The sequence below is a fragment of the Odocoileus virginianus genome, chromosome 11, assembly GCF_023699985.2.
Source record: "Odocoileus virginianus isolate 20LAN1187 ecotype Illinois chromosome 11, Ovbor_1.2, whole genome shotgun sequence".
Taxonomy (NCBI): domain Eukaryota; kingdom Metazoa; phylum Chordata; class Mammalia; order Artiodactyla; family Cervidae; genus Odocoileus; species Odocoileus virginianus.
In genome coordinates this window covers 239,040-258,545 of record NC_069684.1, presented here as the reverse complement: position 1 = coordinate 258,545, position 19,506 = coordinate 239,040, and the positions used below count along the sequence as shown (strand labels likewise).

Here is a 19,506-nt window from a genome sequence, read left to right as displayed (position 1 = left end):
AGGGTGAGCCCAGTGGTGGTCCCTGTAGAAGCCTTGTGGGTGTGCAGGGCCCGAGACGGCAGGGCAGTCAGTGAGCAGGCTTCCCGGCCTGGCCGCTGCCCAGCGTCTCCCCTTGGGCCCTCCTGCCGGCCCGTCTCATGCCTTGTGCACTTTCTCTTTCTAATGATGTGGAGCTTGGGGAACATGCAAGTTCCCTGAAGGGGCACCCATGGTCCTGGGAGGTGGCCGGCCTCACTCCTGCTGCTCTGGACAGACAAGCAGGAGGATTCTCTGCCTGAGACTTGGGACTGGGCCTCATGCAGTAAGGACTTAATAAAAACAAGCTGCCGTGACGAGGAGACGAGGAGAGAAGGAAGAGGACGTGACAGCCCTGGTCGGGATGGGCGCTCTAGGGAAGCCTGTTTTCAGGGCAAACTTGGCACCAAGAGCAGCTGTGCCCCCAGTTCTGTTCTCCTGGCAGTGCGGTGAGGGGGCAGCCCTGACCTCACCGCTCATCTTTATCCCAAACACACCTCCAGACACCTCTGAGTCGGTGGCCGAAATTCTAGCTCAAACCTGGGTCCCTGATTTCCAGTCCCAGATGCCACCTTCCATTTTGCTCCTCTCTGGGAGGATGTGTGTGGGGTGGATGGCGTGATGGGCCAGAGCGGGCTGAGGGCGGGGGCAGTCTCACTTCCCCTGCAGCCCCGGGCCCCTGATCCAGACTCTCTCCCTGAAGGGCAGTCGAGCCAGAGAAATGGGAAGTAGCACGGGAGGGAAGATTTCTGAAAAGGAACTTGACTAAACTACGGGCAGCCTGTGACTGCAGGGTGAAAACCGCCTTGCTGGGCACGCTCACCGGGCTGGGAGCTCCTCCAGGACACAGCCCGTGTCTGTCCTGGGCACTGCCGCCCTGGCTCACTGGACGCAGAAGCACCCTGATCAGCCTGGGCGAGTCTGGCACGTGGCCCCTTCTCCCCATCCTCCCGCTGCTCCTCCCCTCCCCGGGGCCTGTGTGCACACCCCGTCCACTCCTGGGGCTGAGGGAGGGCTAACTGATGCAAAGCGTTTGGTACAAGAGCCATCAAAGCTGAGGGCGCCATTGTTTGGCTATCAGAGTGTGCACCAGGAATAACGTGAGTCCAAGGCTCAGGGAGGAAGTGGCTCTGGGTCCACAGTGAACAAAGGCCGCTTCAGGGCTCTTGGTTCCTCTCCCACAGGGGGAGACAAGCCAGGGGCCTAGGCGCTGCCCACTAACCAGCCGCCTTTACGCACGAGGCCTCCCAGGTCCCCTGCAGAAAGCAGCAGGGCCTGCCCGGGGCCAAGCTGTCTTCGTGTGGGGGTCGGGGTGGGGACAGGAGACAGGGGCTGCTGCCCTTGCCCTGCGGGTGAGACACCTGGGGTGTGACCCCGCAGGAGCAGCGCGGGCCTTCTTTGGCATGGGTGGGGCTGGCAGGCAAGGTGGGGCTGAGCTGTTCCAACAACTTCCCTGGCTGGAGAAGGAGGGCATCCAAGACTTAATCCACCTCAAAACGGTGAGCGGAGCTGAGCCAGACCCCTGTGCCACTTGGGTTCCTGCTTAGGGCTGGGAGGGCTGGAGGCTGGAGACGGATGTACAGGGTCCCAGAGCCTCCCAGAGCCCACATCCACTTTCTTCTCAGCCCTCCTCATCACATCCCTTCAGCAGTTAGAATCCTGCTGGATCGAGCAGAGGTAATCCCAGAGACAAGAGACTCTGCTTATCACAGGAAATATTTCAGATGTCTGGCAGCGATGGGCTGAGTGTCCCAGGCGGGGGATGGGGTGGGGCTCGGGGAGGGATGTGGGAAGGAGGGAGAAGGGGATCTCAGCAAGGGAGCTGGGAGCCACTGAGGCCAGACTCAGCTCCACTTCACAGTCACCACCACCCCACGAGGACGGGATGGTTGGGAAGTAATGAGTCCTCTGTCATTGGAGGTATGTATGTAAGTTTGGTTTGCATATAACTTGGCCACACACTTGGGTCAGAAGAAGTCCTTCTCCCACTGCCCATTTGCTCTCATTTTCCAACCCCAGGAGGTGGGGAGGAACTGATTCTTCTCTACCTTCCTGCTCCACACCCCCAGGATTTCTCAATCCTGGCGGTTTGCCCCCTACCCCCAGGGTGTAGCCCGGCCCTCTGTCCCCCTTGGAGCTGACAGCATGAGCTCATCTGGGCAGCCCCAGGAGCCAGTGCGGGAAATTCTGAGTCACGTTGAGCCCGCGGCCAGGACACCAGGGCAGAGAGAGGCGCAGCAGGAGGGGTGGGCGCCCCGCACAGCGGGAGCTGCAAGGGCTCTCGAGGGGCAGGAGGAGGGTGTCTGCACGGCATGGAGGCTGGGCCCCTTGCTGGCTGAGGGGGCAAGACAGCTGCTGCGTGTCGGGAAGGGCACGTGGAAGCTTCAGAGCAGGGAGAGGAAGGGAGTGAGCAAGCCCTTGAGACAACGGGAAAGTGGACACCCAGGAGGGCGTGGAGGAGGGCAGCCACGGCCTGAGCCGCATGCTGGCTCCTCCTTCCCACCCATCCAGCAAGGCTCCAGCCTGACGAGATGGAATCCAAGTCTCCAGAAGAAGCAGACGCCAGGCAAGGGAGCACTCCCCCTGTGGACTCAGTGCCCGTTGCCCTGGCCCAGGTGGTGTGCCCGCCCTCCACAGAGGGAAGGAGGGGCAGTGGGTTCTTACCTGTGAGTCACCTGGGACCCTCGCAGGCTGGACATGGTCTCCTCCAGGTTCTGGCGCAGATCCAGGACGTTCTGCACAGTCCTCTTTCTCTGGGACTCAGGGTCTGGAGGGAGGAGAGGAGCTGGGTGAGTGGGGAGGACTTACTGCCGAGTTGGAGGTGGCCGGAAGCTGCATCCCTGGACGAGTTCTGGGACATGACTCTGCCTCTCAGGCCTTCCTAAGGGCCTGGGACATGCCCCTGAGCCCCTGAGGTCCCTTCCAGGGCCGGGGGCACCAGCCTTCAGTGTCGTCCCAGACACCCATAGGACCACACTGGCCCGCATCACTTTGGGGGGCCCTGCTTCTCCTAGAAGAGGTTCCAGGCCAGGCCTCCGTGGTTGGGGTTAACCGGAACGTCTGCCCAATACCCAGCCTGCCGTGGTGCATGGGTTGATGTTTCACCCTGGCTCTTGGAGGCGGGGGTGCCCAGATGTGTGGTGCTGGCCAGTCTCCGGGGCAGAAGCACTCTGCGAAGGTGCCGTGATGTCGCTGAGCCCAGAGCCAGAGAACTGGGCTGGGGGCTGGCACTAGAAGCTGGTGGGAGCCGGCATCAGGCCTCGGCTGGGGGCGCCTGCAGAGACCATCGACGTGCAGGGCAGAGTCTGTCCAGCCCGGAGATGCGGCGGGGAGGGGCAGCGAGCAGTCACGGGAAGGCTGCGCATGCAGCCCCCAGCCCAGCGGTGTGCCTCCGGGCGAGCGTGCGAGGCACAGCCCCAGTGCAGACTCCTGAAGGATCAGGGCTGTAGGGTCGGCCATGGTTTGCAGGCAGGACATCACCTCAGCAGAGGAGAGGCGACCACAGCGAACAGAAACAGACCCCATTGCCTTCCTAGGTGAAGAGCATCCGAAAGACCAAGGGTAATGAGTGTGAAGACACTCCAGAACATCCCCTTCACTCCCGCACTCCAGCCAGGAAGCCTCTGTGAAGTCCGCCCAACCCACGGCTTCTCCTGGACCTTGGACCAGTCATTGAATGTAGGTACCTCCCTCAATGCCCCCTGAAAGGCGACCTGGGAGAGTCAGGGGCCCACAGCAAAGCAACAGAGAAAACCCAAGAGCTCTGACTCCCAGGCAACTGCCCCAACCAGACCCCCTGGGGTCTCATCCTAGAGCCCATCAGCCCCCCCCCCACCCAAACCCAGCAGGAGTGCGCGGCTCTAAAAGCTGCCACAGGGGACATCTTTGAATTCAGGAAGCATTTTTCCCAAGACTAAGTCGGGCTGGTGGCTGCTCAGCCTGCCTTCTCAGCGAGGCAGGAGCAGAGGGGGGCAGGGAGCCAGGTGCCCGGCCCTCCCAGAGCCTCGGGGGCACCTTTCCTGAGAAGCAGCTCCACACCCAGGCCAGCCCAGTCCTCTTTCCTCTCCTCCCCTCCTCTGGGGCAGAGGAAGGCTGGCAGCTGGCAGGGACGAGGGCAGGCCTCCTCACATCACTCCTCTGGCTGCCCGTGACTGTTTATCCTGGCAAGGGCCTCCTGGTGCGGCTTCGTGGTTGTCATGATGGTTTGGTGTGGAAAACAGGCAGGGTCAGAAGGTGTACATGTATATTTAAAGCTTGGCCCTAAGATGCCTATATGAGGACCAAGAACATGCTGCTGAGACATGGGTTTCTGGGCCAGCGAGATGCTTTCCATGGATTTGGCAGAGATGAAGGAAAAGGCGCACAGCTCTGAGGGGTGAGGTCCAGAGAGCAGGGGACCAGGGGCAACTCGGAGACCGTGTGTGCCAACCCCCTGCAGGCCTCAGTGAGTGGAGGCACACGGCACACTGGGGAGCCTGTGCAGCTGCCCCATTTCATGGAGGAGACACTGAGCCCCAGAAACGGGGCCCTGCACCTCCCAGAGCGCAGGGCTGCACCCAGACCAGGAGGCAGCTCACACGTTCATCACAGGGCATCTTGGTGCCACCAGCGACAGCACACAGCAGGCACTCAGCGACCATCACAAGAACGGATGGACTTGACCACAACAAACATACATAAAAAAGAATGGATGGATGTGTGTCCCATTAGGAAGATGTCTTTTAAAAAAAAAAAACACAGGGAAAAATGTTTAACTCACACAGCATTCTCCTCATAACATGCCAGTAGAGTGGGGCAGAGCTGCCCCAAAGTACCCAAATCAGAGCCACAGGAGTCCGTGGAAGTGACCAGTCCAGCCGGGTCCGGGGCTCTTGGGGGTGGGTGGGGCGGCTGGCTGGAGGTGCAGAAAGGTGATGAGGAGGAACATGCGGCACCAGCGTGTCGCCCCAGGAGCAGGTGGGCATGGAGGGGCAGGTGGGGACAGAGCTGGGGCTGAGCAGGGACAAGGACAGTCGCAGAAGAGGCACCCCGCCAATCCCTTCACGCCCCAGCAGCGTCCCCTGGTGGCCATCTTGGGGCACACCACTCTGCTCCCCAAAGGCTCAGCTCAAGTGAGGGATGGTGAGGGCGCCTTAGAGTCTGGCTGTGTCTGAACTCTTCACATTTTTAACTCTAAATTACAAATAAGCTGCATCTGTAAAAGGATTCACCCCACACCCCTACCCAGCTCTGACCCCCAACCGATATCATCCCCCTCCCCCCTTTTCCACCACCTCCGCGAGGCTCACTGGGGTGGGTGTTAGTCCGGGGCACACACCACTCTGACAATGATAGGTTTTGTCAGCTGATGCCTGGACGTGTGTGCTTCCCAGGCTCAGAAGGTAGCAAATGTCTCCCTCAAACCAGCATCACCACGGTAACACACAGTCGCCACAAACAGCATCCTCCCAGCATGCATCATGGTGAAGTTTCTCAAATCAGATCACAGCATCTTTCCAGCATGCACCGGGGCTGAGTTTCTCATAGGAGACCACGGCATCCTCCCAGCATGCACCGGGGTGAAGTTTCTTATATCAGATCACAGCACCTACCCAGCAAGCATCTGGGTGGTGTTTCTCATAGGAGACCACAGCATCCTCCCAGCATGCACTGGGGTGAAGCTTCTCATATCAAACCACAGCACCTACCCAGCAAGCATCGGGGTGGTGTTTCTCTTAGGAGATCACAGCATCCTCCCAGCAAGCACTGGGGTGGTATTTCTCACAGGAGACCACAGCATTCTCCCAGCATGCACCGGGGCGGAGTTTCTCACGAGACCACAGCATCCTCCCAGAATGCACCCGGGTGGAGTTTCTCATAGGAGACCACAGCACCCTCCCAGCATGCACCGGGGTGAAGCTTCTCATATCAGACCACAGCACCTACCCAGCAAGCACTGGGGCGGTGTTTCTCACAGGAGACCACAGTATTCTCCCAGCATGCACTGGGGTGGAGTTTCTCATAGGCGACTACAGACAGACTACTGTCTCTGTTAAGAGTCCCTGGTGGAAGGACTGGCCTCTGAGAAAACTTGGCACGCGGTGCGCTCACTTGGGGGAGGGGCAGGCACACCCACGCAGATGCACACAGCGTTCCATCGAGGTGGGCTCAAAATTAGGCACTTCCCGCATGTGAGACTGCAGGGCTGTTCTTTCCATGACCACAGAGGGCCTCCTACATGCACACACGCTTCAGACGCACCCCTCCGCGGTCTGGCCAGCAGCCCGTGGGGACCGTCACAGCAGGATCATAGGCACCCCACTCTGCCACCCCGTAGACGTGCACACGGTGAGTTGTGTGGACGCGTCTCCCACCACAAGTGTGGAGGGAAAAGCTGTAAGTAGAGCACAGGGGTCCCGGGGCTGGAGCTGGGGCGGCGCCCTGAGAGGATGGTGGCAAGCAGGGTGCTTTCTGCCTGAAGCCTGACCGGGGCAGCAGGTTTCCCCGATGGCAAGACCGTGAATCTCCTGAGTCCCGAAGGAAGGCCTGCCGAGTGGTACTGTAGGTCCAGTCAGCACGGCCAAGGGCAGGGGCTGGCGGCAACTGCCCCCCCGCCCCATTCCCTCTGACCTGGAGCGAGGCATTTCACCACCCCGCTGAGCTGTATGCTCTACGAAGAGGGGAGAATAGTGGTACCCACTCCCCGAGCTGTCAGGGGGATTAAAGACCTGACGTGGGTGCTGCGCGCACAGTAGGTTCTCCACAGGAGCGGGTAGGGTTGGGGGGGAGCGACCCGGATTGGCTGGAGCTACCTGCCCTGCCCAGCTCTTCGCCTTGGATCTGAAACCTGATGCAGTGGGTGAGAGGACAATGACCCTAAGAGATTTAGGGTCATGCAGGAAGGAGGGGGACTCAGGGTCCCTCACTCAGCAGGCACATTTCCCCAAGCTCTGTACGCCTTGAATTACCGGCTGACAATGAGGTGAACTTCAGAGGTTGCCAGGTGAACTCTTGAGACTTACCCGCAACACATTCAGTTTAGCCTGGGGCGGGGCCCAGCCTCTAGACTGGCTCCTGCCTCCCTAGTGGATGGATCAGGCAGGAACCAACAGGAGGACGGAAGTGCCTCAAGAGGAAGATTTTCAAGCCCCAGCATTTCAGAGCTCAAAAGAAACAGCATGTCACTCCAGTCAGAGATGGTTAGGCTTGTGCGCCACACCAGGTGGGGAGGGGTAGGCCCGGGGCTCCAGCACTGGAGGCCTTGGCCTGGCTGCCCCATGTTGCCCTGGGGTTGAGAGGCACTGAGATGTCACCAGTGGGGGTGACCACTGTGTAAAGGATCTGTCTGAGACAGTACAAGATATACCCACCTAGAAACCCAGGCTGGAGAACCTGGGAGAGGCATCTCCCTCACATATACGCCCTCTCTCAGCAACTTCCAAAAAGAAAAAAAAATCTCTCCTGACCCTATTGTCCCAAGGATAGCACCTAAGTCTTCTCTAAATTCTAAAATCTGTCACAGTTTAGGCTCCTAATACACACAGGTGAAATATCAGTATAATAAGTTACAGTTCAGTCACTCAGTCATGTCCGACTCTTTGAGACCCGATGGACTGCAGCATGCCAGGCCTCCCTGTCCATCACCAACTCCTGGAGTTTACTCAAACTCATGTCCATCGAGTTGGTGATGCCATCCAACCATCTCATCCTCTGTCATCCCCTTCTCCTCCTGCCTTCAATCTTTCCCAGCATCAGGGTCTTTTCAAATGAGTAGGTTCTTTGCATCAGGCGGCCGAAGTATTGGAGTTTCAGCTTCAGCATCAGTCATTCCAATGAATATTCAGGACTGATTTTCTTTAGGATGGACTGGTTGGATCTCCTTGCTGCCCAAGGGACTCTCAAGAGTCTTCTCTAACACCACAGTTCAAAAGCATCAATTCTTCGGCGCTCAGCTTTCTTTATAGTCCAACTCTCAGATTTATACATGACTACTGGAAAAACCACAGCTTTGACTAAGAACCAGTTACAAGCACACATCTCTCTGACAACACGACCCCTAATCAGAAGGTCCTTGGTCATCTGTGCCACCACATGACCCCCAGTGTCTATAGATGACCACTCTGTGGACATCGAGTCCCACGTCTTTGGGAGTCTGAATCATTTCTGTCCGTCTCCTCTGCTCAAGCACATGACCTTCAAGGTCTGGCCGGGGCAGGTACTGCAGGCCCACCTCACACATCCTCACTGCTCAGAGGTCATACAGGTAGGTTCTGTAGACTCTGGCAGCCAGTGACCCTGGCCTAGATGGACTCCCAGGGGCTGTGGCCTCTGAAGGCTCCGTCCTGTGTGAGACTTGGTGCAGGGCTGAAACTGACAGAGGACAGAGCACCCTGCACACAGACCTCCCTGCCGTCGGGCAGAGCCAAGTGATCCTCCTGCAACTCCACCCCTCCCCAACCCCTCTCTGAGCCCAGAGGCCCCAGAAAGAGCCTGGGGCGGGCCTCCGTGCCAGAGCCTCCCCCTCTACCAGCATGCAGTGTGGGACAGTTTATTCTGTTACTAATTCAGTCATTTCCCACCCCACTTCCCCACTTAAGTCACAGTATTGTTGGAGGCAGCTGTTACAGAGCCCTGCGGCGTGGCAAATCCATGCTTCCTGCCGTGGAGGGCTCCCGGGTGTCCATCTTTGCCTGGGAGAAGCCTGAACCTTCTCAACCAGCAAATGATCCTCCCACAGCTGCTGAGTGGGCAGAATACCCAGGCAGAGCCAGGACGGCGAAGCAAGGTGCTGGCCGCGAGGATGTGTGAGACAAGGAAAGGAACCAGCAGCGGCCAGAGGGGGCAGGAAGGACCTCCCCTGGCCCGGAATTGAGAGGCATGGGTGTCTGCAGATCACTGGCAGTTTCGATTTTGATTGAATGAGAAGACTTGGCTCAGGGACCCTCAGCAATGTGTCTCCAGGGGGCACTCGGCCAGAAGGAGGCGTGAGGCTGCGGGGGAGGGACAGAGGCGGCCTGGGGGGCTGGGCATGTGGTTTACGCATGGTGCATGCCAGCTGGCTGTGGGGCCTCGAGTAAATTACTCCCCCTTTCTGGGCTTCAGTTGCCCTATGGGTAGAATAAGGGAGCTGGGCCTGGGGGCACTCAAGGCTCTAGCCGACTCTGACTGTCTGGCTCTGGAGCTCTGCAGCTGGTGAAGCCTGAGTAAGTGTCTCTTCTCCTCCTGGAGAGGGATGAAAGTGCAGGTGCCAGGGTATCACCCCCAGAGATGCCTAGGATGGAGCCGGGGCCCAGGAACCTGCACCGTCCAAGCCCCACTGCAGGCGATGTGGACCAGGGGTCCCGTCTGAGAGCCCAGACACCTTGCTGCAGCCTCCAGAACAGGCTGCCCAGCAACACCAGGCTTTGACTTCCAGAGGCCAGGCCTCGGGGCAGTGTGTCCCAGGCCCTCAGCCCAAGTCTGCTCCCTGAGCACTGTCCCCTCTCTGGGAAAGCCCACTCCCGTGTCCCCAGGCCTCACCCCCCCAGGGGTCTCTGTGCTGATCCTGGGGGTGCCTGTCCCTTACAGGCCACCAGGGGGCGCCGCCGGGCACTGCCGCAGTGCTGCGGGCGGGCGGGCGGCTCCTGGCGTTAGCACAGCCCCCTTGAGCGCCCGGCACTCCAGGGCTGCCATCCTCCTGCGAAACAGCCAGGGGCTTGGCACCTCCAGTGGGAGCTGCCGGCTAGAACAGAGCGGCAGTGCCTTGCCTCTGGGCACCCATGGGCTCCAGTTGGAGAGCTCGGACACAGGGCCAGAGAGTGGAGACCCACTGCCTTCTGCCCCAGCGGATGCGCGCGGAGTGCCGCCTCTGGAGAGTGGGTCAGGCTTCACAGCCCTGCCCTGGCCTCCCTTCTGCTCTGCAGGGCTCTTGGGCAGAAGCACGCCTGGGGAAGAGGGAGCAGGGTCATCGCTGCAGCCCGTGTACCATGCCCAGCTCGGCCCTTTCTGGGGGCACTGGCTGCCTCTCTCTGCAGCGGGCAGCCCTCAGGGCCCGCCGGCCAGCCCAGCGCAGCCACTCCCTGACTTCCGGCACAGTTTGCCTCGGGAAAGACCTGCTGGTCCAGGGCAGCCACGCAGAGGGCTGTGGGACCCCGGGGGGTGCCCGCCTCCAGCTCCCTCTTGTCTGCTTCATCTCCCTCTGATGGTTACAGGGCTACAGGGTCAGAGAGCCAATTCTTGACGTTTCCTGTCCACCCCATCCTCCTGGGGCCTCAAGGGCTGGCCTCCTGCAGATGGTGGCCTGCCTGCAGCGTGGGGGTCGGGCCCGCTCCCTGATGAGCCTGGCTCTCCTGCCCCATAAGCCTCCTGGCTCACTGGCAGTGTTATGGTGATGCTGCCCAGAGCTGTCACGTGACACCAGCTCCAGTGAAGTTGCTGCTGCTGGGGGCAAAGTGGTTGTTATGGCAACAGTTCTCACATTAGCGAGGACCATCTGCAGGCAGAGGGGGAGGGGAAGGAAGAGGGTGGGGGCGGGCTGGGGCTGGACCCAGGTGTGAGGCAATTTGAAGGGGCCCTGGGGGGTTTCTGCTTGTGACACCAGTAACGTTGGTATCAGTTGACTCGGCCAAGTCCTCTGCCACCTGCCAGGCACACTTCTCCGGACTTTCAGATTGCAGCCCGTGTAAGTGTCATGACGACCCTTTGAGGTGGTCTGATTATCATCCCCATTTTACAGTTGAGAAACCTGAAGCCCAGAGAGGGTAAGTAAGCTGCTGAAGGCAATAAAGCCAAGATCCCGACCAGATGGTCTGACTCTGGAAATATTACCATCTAGTATTATTGTGGCCACGTTCCACAAATGCACATATGTATATAGTGTGTTTACAGAGAGCTAACTCACAAAGCATAACAGTCACCCTTTTAAAGTACACAATTCAGTGGTTTTTAGTACATTTGTAAAGTTGCAAAGTGATGTTGGATGGCACCACCAACTCAATGGACACGAGCCTGAGTAAATTCCGGGAACCAGTGAAGGACAGAGGAGCCCAGCGTGCTATAGCCCATGGGGTCACAAAGAGTCGGACACGACTTGGCAGGTGGGCTGCACAGCAACAAAGCTGTACAACCACTGCCACTGTCTGATTCCAGAATGTCTGTATCACCCCCAAAAGAAACCCCAGGCCCCCCAGCAATCACCGCTTGCCCTGGCCCCTGGCAGCCCAGAGTTCCTTTCTGTGTCTGTGAATCTGCCTGTTCTGGGTGCCCCACAGAATCTCAAACATGCTGACTTTCGTAACTGGCTTCTTTCACCTTCAAGGCTCATTCACGTATCACGTGTCAGTACTTCACAGCTTTCCATGACTGAAGCTGTACACATACACTGCACACACAGCTCTGTGTATACATTGCACACATACACTGTATTTTATGTTTCTGCTCATCATTTGATGGGCATTTGGGTCATTTCCATTTTCCGCCTGTTTTATGACTGAAGCTGCTATGACCATTCGTACCCAAACTTCTAGATGGACACGTTTTCCCATTCTCTTGGACAAATGTCTTGGAACACAACACGGGGCCGTACAGCGTCTGTGCAGCATCCGAGTTACTTCCAGGCTGCTTCCTGGAGCGGCCTCACCGACTCGTACTCCACCAGCAGAGCATGAGGGCGCTGGCCTCGCCACGTTCTCGCCAATACTTGTTACCGTCTGACTTTTGCTTGCAGCCACCCTAGTGGGTGTCTCACCAGAGATGTAATTTCCATTTACCTAACGATTTATGCTGTTGAGCATCTTTCATAGTGAAACTAGTTATGTTTAAACACAGTTGTATCAGCCACACTTGAACTGCTGAGGGGCCTCACCCACACTGGCTGGTGACAGCACAGCAGAGAGGACAGCGGGGTCCCTGGGGCCCCCCAGACAGCACCGCTGAGCCCCGCAGCATGGTCTGCACCCGTGTCCCAGCGCTCCCACAGGTGTTCACCTCTGGTGCCCTGTAAGTCCAGCAACCGCCTTTAAAAACAGGGCCCGTCTGAAGGTGCATGGGGGCCCAGGCTGGGCAGAAAGCTGCCAGAGCACAGTGTCCGAGTCAGTGGCTCCCAGGGTGAGGCCCTGCTCTGCTCACTCTCACGCCCCATCCGCCCTGGTCCCCTGCATCACTGCCTTTCCTGCGCCTCCCAGGGGCCAAGTGACAAGACACACTGCCTCTGAAGGGGCGGCCTTGCTGGGGGTGGGTGCTCCGGCGTGAGCAGCCCTGGCTGCAGATCTCCCCCTTCCAGCCTCCTCTGCAGACTCGGCCTCCCTGGCTCCTGGGGAGGGGCCGCACCTTGCCCCCCCAACCCCACCCTCTGCACGGGGCCTGCAGCCAGCACGGCCTCGGGACCATCCGCAGAAACGTGAGCTCCAGTCCCCACCCTCTCACCTGTAAGATGAGATGCTGGCCCTGGGACACGGGGACTGGGCTGTGGGTACAAGGTCAGCAGACCGTATGTCAGCCTGGACGCCCCCGCCGCCAGCCTGGAGGAGGGCGGGTGTCAAAGAGCTGGCGGGAGCCTCCGAGGCCATTTGACGGGAGAGACTGAGGCCCGACAGAGTGGTAGAGACCTGGTCAAGACGACAGAGCCAGGCAGGCGTACATTGGAGGTGGCCAGGCCCCACGGAGGGCTCAGGGGGGACAGCTGGGGGCAGGGCCTGGCCATACGGGGCTGCCCAGAGGGGGACCCCTCTTCTAGGAGGCCCCCGCCTCTCGCCCAGGAGCACAGCTGCTCCACAGCAGAGCTGCCGCCGGCCTCACCCAGACACCCCTGGGGGCTCCATTTCTGAAAAAGCCTTCTGTGTCACTGATCCCCTCAACCCTCTGCTCCCCCCTGCCCCGGGGGCCCTCAGGCTCAGCCCATCTGCCAGCAACACCTCCAGGGCAGCCCCAACACCCACCAACGAACCAGGCTAACAAAGGCCAAGACTCCCTCCGCTTACCCGGGCTGGGCCCAAGCGCAGCGAGGTGGGGAACGAGGTCTAAAGAAGGCTTCCGGCGAGGGGCCTACCTGCCTGTGAGTCACTTCAGTCATGCTGATTCTGCGACCCCCGTGGACTGTGGCCCCCCAGGCTCCTCTGTCCATGGGATGCTCCAGGCAGGAATACTGGAGTGGTTGCGTGCCCTCCTCCAGGGGATCTTCCCCACCCAGGGATTGAACCCGCGTCACTTATGCCTGCTGCACTGGCAGGCAGGCTCTCCACCAGTAGTGCCACCTGGGAAGCCCTTCCAACTGGTGGTGGGGGGAGGGGGCAGAGAGATCTGGCATAAACCTAATGAGGCTGGCTGGGGCCGCTGCGGGGCAGGCAGTGTCCTCCAAGGCAGGAAGAGAAAGGAACAGGTGTCTACTTAACACTGAGTGTAATCCTGACTCGACAGGCCAGGCTCAGAGAGGCCACTCAACTCCTGAAGTGCACACCGCTGGTGTACGTGCTATAGTAGGAATCTTGAGTCCAAGTCTGACTGACGTCCACCATTTTTCAAAATCAATTATAACTGGCGAGGAGGACAGCAGAACTGGGCGCCTGGAGGCCCTTCCTGACAGACAGGCTGGTGTCCAGCATGGCCTTCCAGGCCACGGGAGGAGGCCTGTCCTGCTCTGCCCGCGGGATGAATGGGGGCAGGGTTGCCAGGAGGCTGCGGGACTGGGCGGCAGGCCAGCCAGCGTCCCCACGTCTGGGACTGCTGGCAGGCGCAGGCTTGCCTGGCACTTCCTCGAGGGAGTGCTCCCCCACCGGCTTTGTCCGGGTTCTGGAGCCTGCGGGTGCCCTGGCCTGGGAGGAACCTTCCTAGAGCGCCGCTGCCAGGATGTGCAGCCCACACGCCAAGACCAGGCCGGCCTCAGAGCTGCTCCCCCACCTTGGCCCGGAGTCCGGGAACCCACTGGGCGAGCGGCTCCTGGCTGTCCTCCCTGCCCCACCCCAGCCTCGCCCTGGGGGGCTGGGGGCCACAGGCTGGGATGGAGCAGCCTCTTCTGGGGCTTGGTTGGCCGGTCCCTGCTTCTGGGCGGGGGGTGGGGGGGGGCGGGGGCACCCGTGCACCGGAACCCCTCCTCCAGGGGACCAGCCTCAGCTCTGGCCTGGTCCCATGTGGGACGGGGGTGAGGCTGGGGTTGTGCTGGAGGAGCCTGGGACCCACTCAACGCTTGGCCAGGGAGGAGCAGGGGAGAGGAAACGGGGGACCCCGTGCCTTCTCTGGTCTTTGTCCACCCACCCCACCCCCCACCCCCACCTCATGCCTCCCCCATCCCCCATGCCTCCCCTCCCCTGCCCCCACCCTCGGGCCTGGCAGCTGATGACTGATCGCCATTTGAATGGAACCAAATTCCCAAGGAAAAGCCCCTGGAGAGCTCCCCTCCCAGGGAGCCCAGCCTCTCCCGCACACCCACGTCCCCCACGGTGTGTGGGTTCTGGAAGAACCGCAGGTCCTCCTGCTGGAGCCTCCTCGAGAGCAGAGACGGATGAGCGGCAAGTCCCCACTGTGTGCCAAGGGCCTGCTGAGGCCAGGGCTGGACACAGGGCTCGGAAGGGCGGCCGGGGAGCCTGGGGCTGGGCAGAGAGGGGCCTGCAGAGGACAGGCCGCAAGTGCCCCCGAGTGGACACGGAGAAGCCAGTGTCCTCTGTGTTCATCCTCCTCCTTGGTGCGAGTGACCGTCCTGAACCCATCAGGCAGGAGCAGGACGCGGAGCTGAGAGGCTGGGGTGGGGCTGAGGCCCGAAGCCTCAGAGAGGTCTCCAGAGGAGACTGTGGGCCAGAAAGCCATCAGCGGGACTGGCCGCCTGCCTCTTGGAGATACGCAGGCCCTCTGGCAAAACAGAGTCCACCTGTCCCCCTGCCTTCGAAGCAGAAAGGCAAAGTAACAGGTATTAACTGCCTCCCATGTGTCAGGGGCTTCCCAGGTTGACCCAGTGGTAAAGAACCCCCTTGCCAATGCAGGAAACATAAGAGATGAGGGCTGGATCCTTGGGTGGGGAAGATCCCCTGGAGGAAGAGGAAATGGCAACCCACTCCAGTATTCTTGCAGGAAGTCCCAGGACAGAGGAGCCTGGTGGGCTGCAGTCTAAGGGTTCGCAGAATCAGACAACTGGAGTGACTTAGCACGCACCATGTGCCAAGCCCCGTCACATTCCCAACACCAGGAGGGTGCGCCCTGCAGCTGGGGGTGGGGGGGGATTCGGGGGGTGGGGGTGGGGTGGAGGGGAGGGCCCCGCTCCTCCGAGCCCAGTGCCTCTCTGTGACTGCCTCCTTCCCATCAGGGTCTTCAGTGAAAAAGCACCTAATAGCAAGCACACTGGGCCCAGGAAACATTCCCCTCCCCTGGCACCCAGGCGGCTTCCAGTATCTGTCAGCGGATGGACCTGTTCTCAGGAACATGGTGCTGACTGCCCACCAAAGCCACCACCCCAGGGCTTGTCCACGGTCCAGCTCAGCTCGCTGGCAATTCAGGCCACTGTCTCCTTGCAAATGACCCCCAGCCCCTCGCGGCAGGAGGTCCCAGCAGCCATGAGCCCTGCCCTCCCAGCCCAGGGTCATCCATCATCAATGAGACTGCGGACACAGAGGGTGCCCCAGGCTCGGCCGGGGCGGGGGGGGGCAGGAGGAGAGATGGGGGTCGGCCCGCGCCAGGTCCGGCTCCATTCCACACTCACGCTGTCTGCTCCAAGGACAAAGGGGCCCCAGCCCTCACGTTTCCTGCCCGGTGCCCTCACCTCCCAACACAGTCAGCAGCTCCCATCTGGGCGGGGACAGTTGCCATGGGAACAGCGAGCTGGGCTCCTGGGGACCAGGGTGAACAGACGACTGAATGGATGTCTGTGTCTCCCCTCCCCCACAGAGAATTTAGCAGAGAAGGGCCAAGTCCAAGACAGGCTGGAGAGTGGCTCAGGTCGCTTCAGACAGACCCTTCTCCCACCCACAGCCCAAGGCTGCGGAGGCCACACCATCTGCAGCACCCTGGGCTTCTGCAGTGTGAGAGCTCAGTGCCTCTTGGGTGACTTTCAAGACCCTAGCCTGGCATTTCAAGGCCCTCTAGGAGAACTGGCCTGACCTTGCACCATTTCCCCATGTATCACCATCCTTCATGCTTCATCCCCTACTGCTCCCATCTTAAGGGCCTTCCCTGCTGGGTGACTCCTCCCTGTGCTTCAGTGCCCAGTCACACCTCCTCCAGGAAGCCCTCCTGGCCACCTCAGTGATCACTTCTGCAGATGATGGAACACCTGGTGCCTGTGTCACTCTGGACCAGCAGCACACCCGACTTTCGCAGGAACCCCTCCCGGCACCTGTCGGTCTCATCCCCCACCCATATGACATCACTCATAACCGCATCTGGCCTCATCCCCCTGCCCGTACGACATCTTGTAACCGCACCTCCACCCCAACAGCCCAGGAACATTTACCTGGACACAGACCTACTAGCCTGGAGAGACACCACTCGTCCTGCCCTGGGGTCCCTGCTGGAGCCTGTGACAGGCTTGCCCACAACCTGCACACCGCATCTCTGTCCACCCCTCACCTCCTCACCCTCTGTCTGCCTTCGGGGCAGAGGCTATAGCTCTCGTCCCCAAGGGCCCGGCACCTGCTCCATGAAGCACAGACGTCCACCTTTTCTGCCTCGAGGGACTGCTGGGTTCACAGCAGTGGCGGGGGGGTGCAGGGAGGCAGCTGCTGCCCCCAGGGCCCCATCTCCCACGAGCATGGCTGCCCACCTTCCGGCTCTCCCTCAAGGAGATCTCCACGCACCCCTGCCCCCACCAGCAGCGCCCTCGGCCGGCACCTGCAGCTCTGTGTGGGTCTGCGCTGGACCATCCAGGCTGCTCACACAACGCCCTTTTCTTCCTCCCTTTCACCTCCGCCTCCGTTCCCCCCCGCCCAGACACAAATCAGAGGAAAGCAGCTCCCCTGACACCAGAAACGCTTTCTGTGGAGCTCAGGAACTCACTCTAAAGATCTCCCTGAATTTTCCAGGCCATCACAAACCCCTGTTACCCATCGGCCTCGTGATTTTCCTGGGAGGCAGACCCATGTATTTTACTGGACTGATGGCTCTATAGCATGCAGTGAAACTCTCCATCCCAGACTCACGGAGCTGGGACTCCAGGGATCCCGACCAGCAAGGGGCCCGACCAGCCCCCCAGTGCCCGGGCCCACAGCTCTTCAGAGAGGCTGCTTGAGCTCCCCGGGCGCTGTCTCCCCCAGGCAGCCCATCCCAACAACTCGGGACCACAACTCCCTGGGTGCCACCATCTGCCTCCACTCGGAGCCACGACCGCTAAATGATGCAAAGTAAGTTCTGACAAAAATGCGGACCTTGTCCTTGGAACTCCTGGAGAATCCCCGGTCAGTGGGTGTGCTGGGATTAACTGTTTCCAGTGGTAAAGAATTCACCTGCCAAGCAGGAGATGTGCGTTCGATCCCTGGGTGGGGAAGATCTGCTAGAGAAGGAAATGGCAACCCACTCCAGTATTCTCACCCGGGAAACCCCATGGACAGAAGAGCTTGGCGAGCTACAGTCCACGGCATCGCAGAGTCATACACGACCTAGCCACTCAGTAGTAGCAGGAAGTCCACGAAGACCCATGGTTACCACGCTGGCTGGTCACACAGCTCACAACCAGTTGCCCCCACGCTCCCACTAGATATGTGCAGGCCTTAACCACAAGGTCGGGGAGCAGGCGGCACGCCTTGGAGCCCAGGTCCAGCCCTGCTGCTGCCGACTAGCCCCTCCCTCCTTAATGGAGACGGAATTTATCAAAGTGAGAAGACCCATCCTACTGAGTAGGGGACAGGGAGGGAGATAAAAAGACATTCGACTCCCCGCTGTCAGCCAGAGACCCTAATGAATCCTTTGCTTCCGAAGACGATTATCGGACAGAATAATTCATCGCTGGAGATTAATTGGACTAATTATGTTGGCTTTCAGAATCCCCTGAATAATGACTTTCTCTGGGGCGGGTGTCAGGGATAATTGCGTGATATCTGAGCCTCTTCCCCCAGTGAAAGGCCCGCAGAAAGGGATTTCCGGCTCTGCAGGGCGAGCACGATGGCTCTGTGTCAGCTCTGGCCTGTTTAGAAGGAGCCCGTGTTTCATGTGGAAGCCCTTTATGAGGGAGGCACCATCACGCCTCACGACCTTCCTCCACCCTCCCTCAGCACGCTCTTCAGGACACCCTGCTTGTCCCGGGACGTTCCTTCTCCTTGATGCCGTGGGGTCAGGGAGCCCAGGAGCTGTGTGACCAGCCCTCACGCTAGGGGACTCCAGCACCTGCCCACAAGCCTGCCGGGCTGCTCCCCCAGGGCCACCCCCATTCCCCCCGGGACCCAGAGCCCCCAGATCCGCACACATGAGGACAAGCAGCTCTTGTCTGGCACCTCTGCCTTCTCTCCCTCTTTAAATTAAGAGTTGACAGACGCTGAGCACACAGAATTTATTGTTTAAATAACACAACCAAGTTAATCTGACACATGTAATGACCTGCACTGTCACCTACCTCTTCTGTGGCGATTAGATATAAAATGGCCAGGTGGTCATTCTCCTAACCGTGTGGGCAAACAAGAGACATTTAGGACGGCATGGTCAGAGGGCCTGGCACATTGCCCTGGCTCCCACCTTCTCCTGCCCCAGGCATGGCTCTGGGGAAACTGGCTTCCCCTCCTTCTCCTTGTCAGCCTCTACAAACTAAGTCAGTTTCAGGAGACAGTAGGGACCACGTTAGTTTTAGGGCTCCTGTCTATTTTGAACCCATATCCAGGGCAGGTAGATGGTAGTTTTAGAACCACTGACTCCACTGAGAGGTATGTAAACCAAGAGTCTTAAAGTTCAGAAATCTCATTTTTATTTCACCAGCAAAACAGAAGTAATTATACATCTAAATGTTCAAGCTGGATTTAGAAAAGACAGAGGAACCAGAGATCAAATTGCCAACATCCGCTGGATCACAGAAAAAGCAAGAGAATTCCAGAAAAGCATCTGCTTCATTGACTATGCTAAAGCCTTTGACTGTGTGGATCACAACAAACTGGAAAATTCTTAAAGAAATGAGACTACCAGACCACTTTACCTGCTTCCTGATAAACCTGTATGCAAGTCAAGAAGCGACAGTTTGAATCTGATATGGAAAGACAGATTGGTACAAAATTGGGAAAGGAGTACGTCAAGGCTGTGTATTGTCTCCCTGCTTATTTAACTTCTATGCAGAGCACATCATGCAAAATGCCAGGCTGGATGAAGCACAACCTGGAATCAAGATTGCCGGGAGAAATATCAACAGCCTCAGATATGCAGATGACACTACCCCTATGGCAGAAAGTGAGGAAGAACTAAAGAGCCTCTTGATGAAGGTGAAAGAGGAGAGTGAAAAAGTTGGCTTAAAGCTCAACATTCAAAAAACAAAGATCATGGCATCTGGTCCCATCACTTCATAGCAAATAGATGGGGAAACAATGGAAACAGTGACAAACTTTATTTTCTTGGGCTCCAAAATCACTGCGGACGGTGATT

At 59.1% G+C, this 19,506-nt stretch overlaps 1 protein-coding gene across 2 annotated transcripts in view; it reads right to left on the bottom strand.

The window, feature by feature from the left end:
• LOC110136468 (neuron navigator 1) overlaps positions 1-19,506 on the bottom strand; it is a 130,919-nt gene that overhangs the window by 72,358 nt on the left and 39,055 nt on the right. For both annotated transcript variants that reach the window (XM_070473777.1, XM_070473776.1), the window contains one exon: positions 2,680-2,782. In XM_070473777.1, the coding sequence (XP_070329878.1) occupies positions 2,680-2,782 (103 nt within the window). The remainder of the gene's footprint in view (positions 1-2,679; positions 2,783-19,506) is intronic.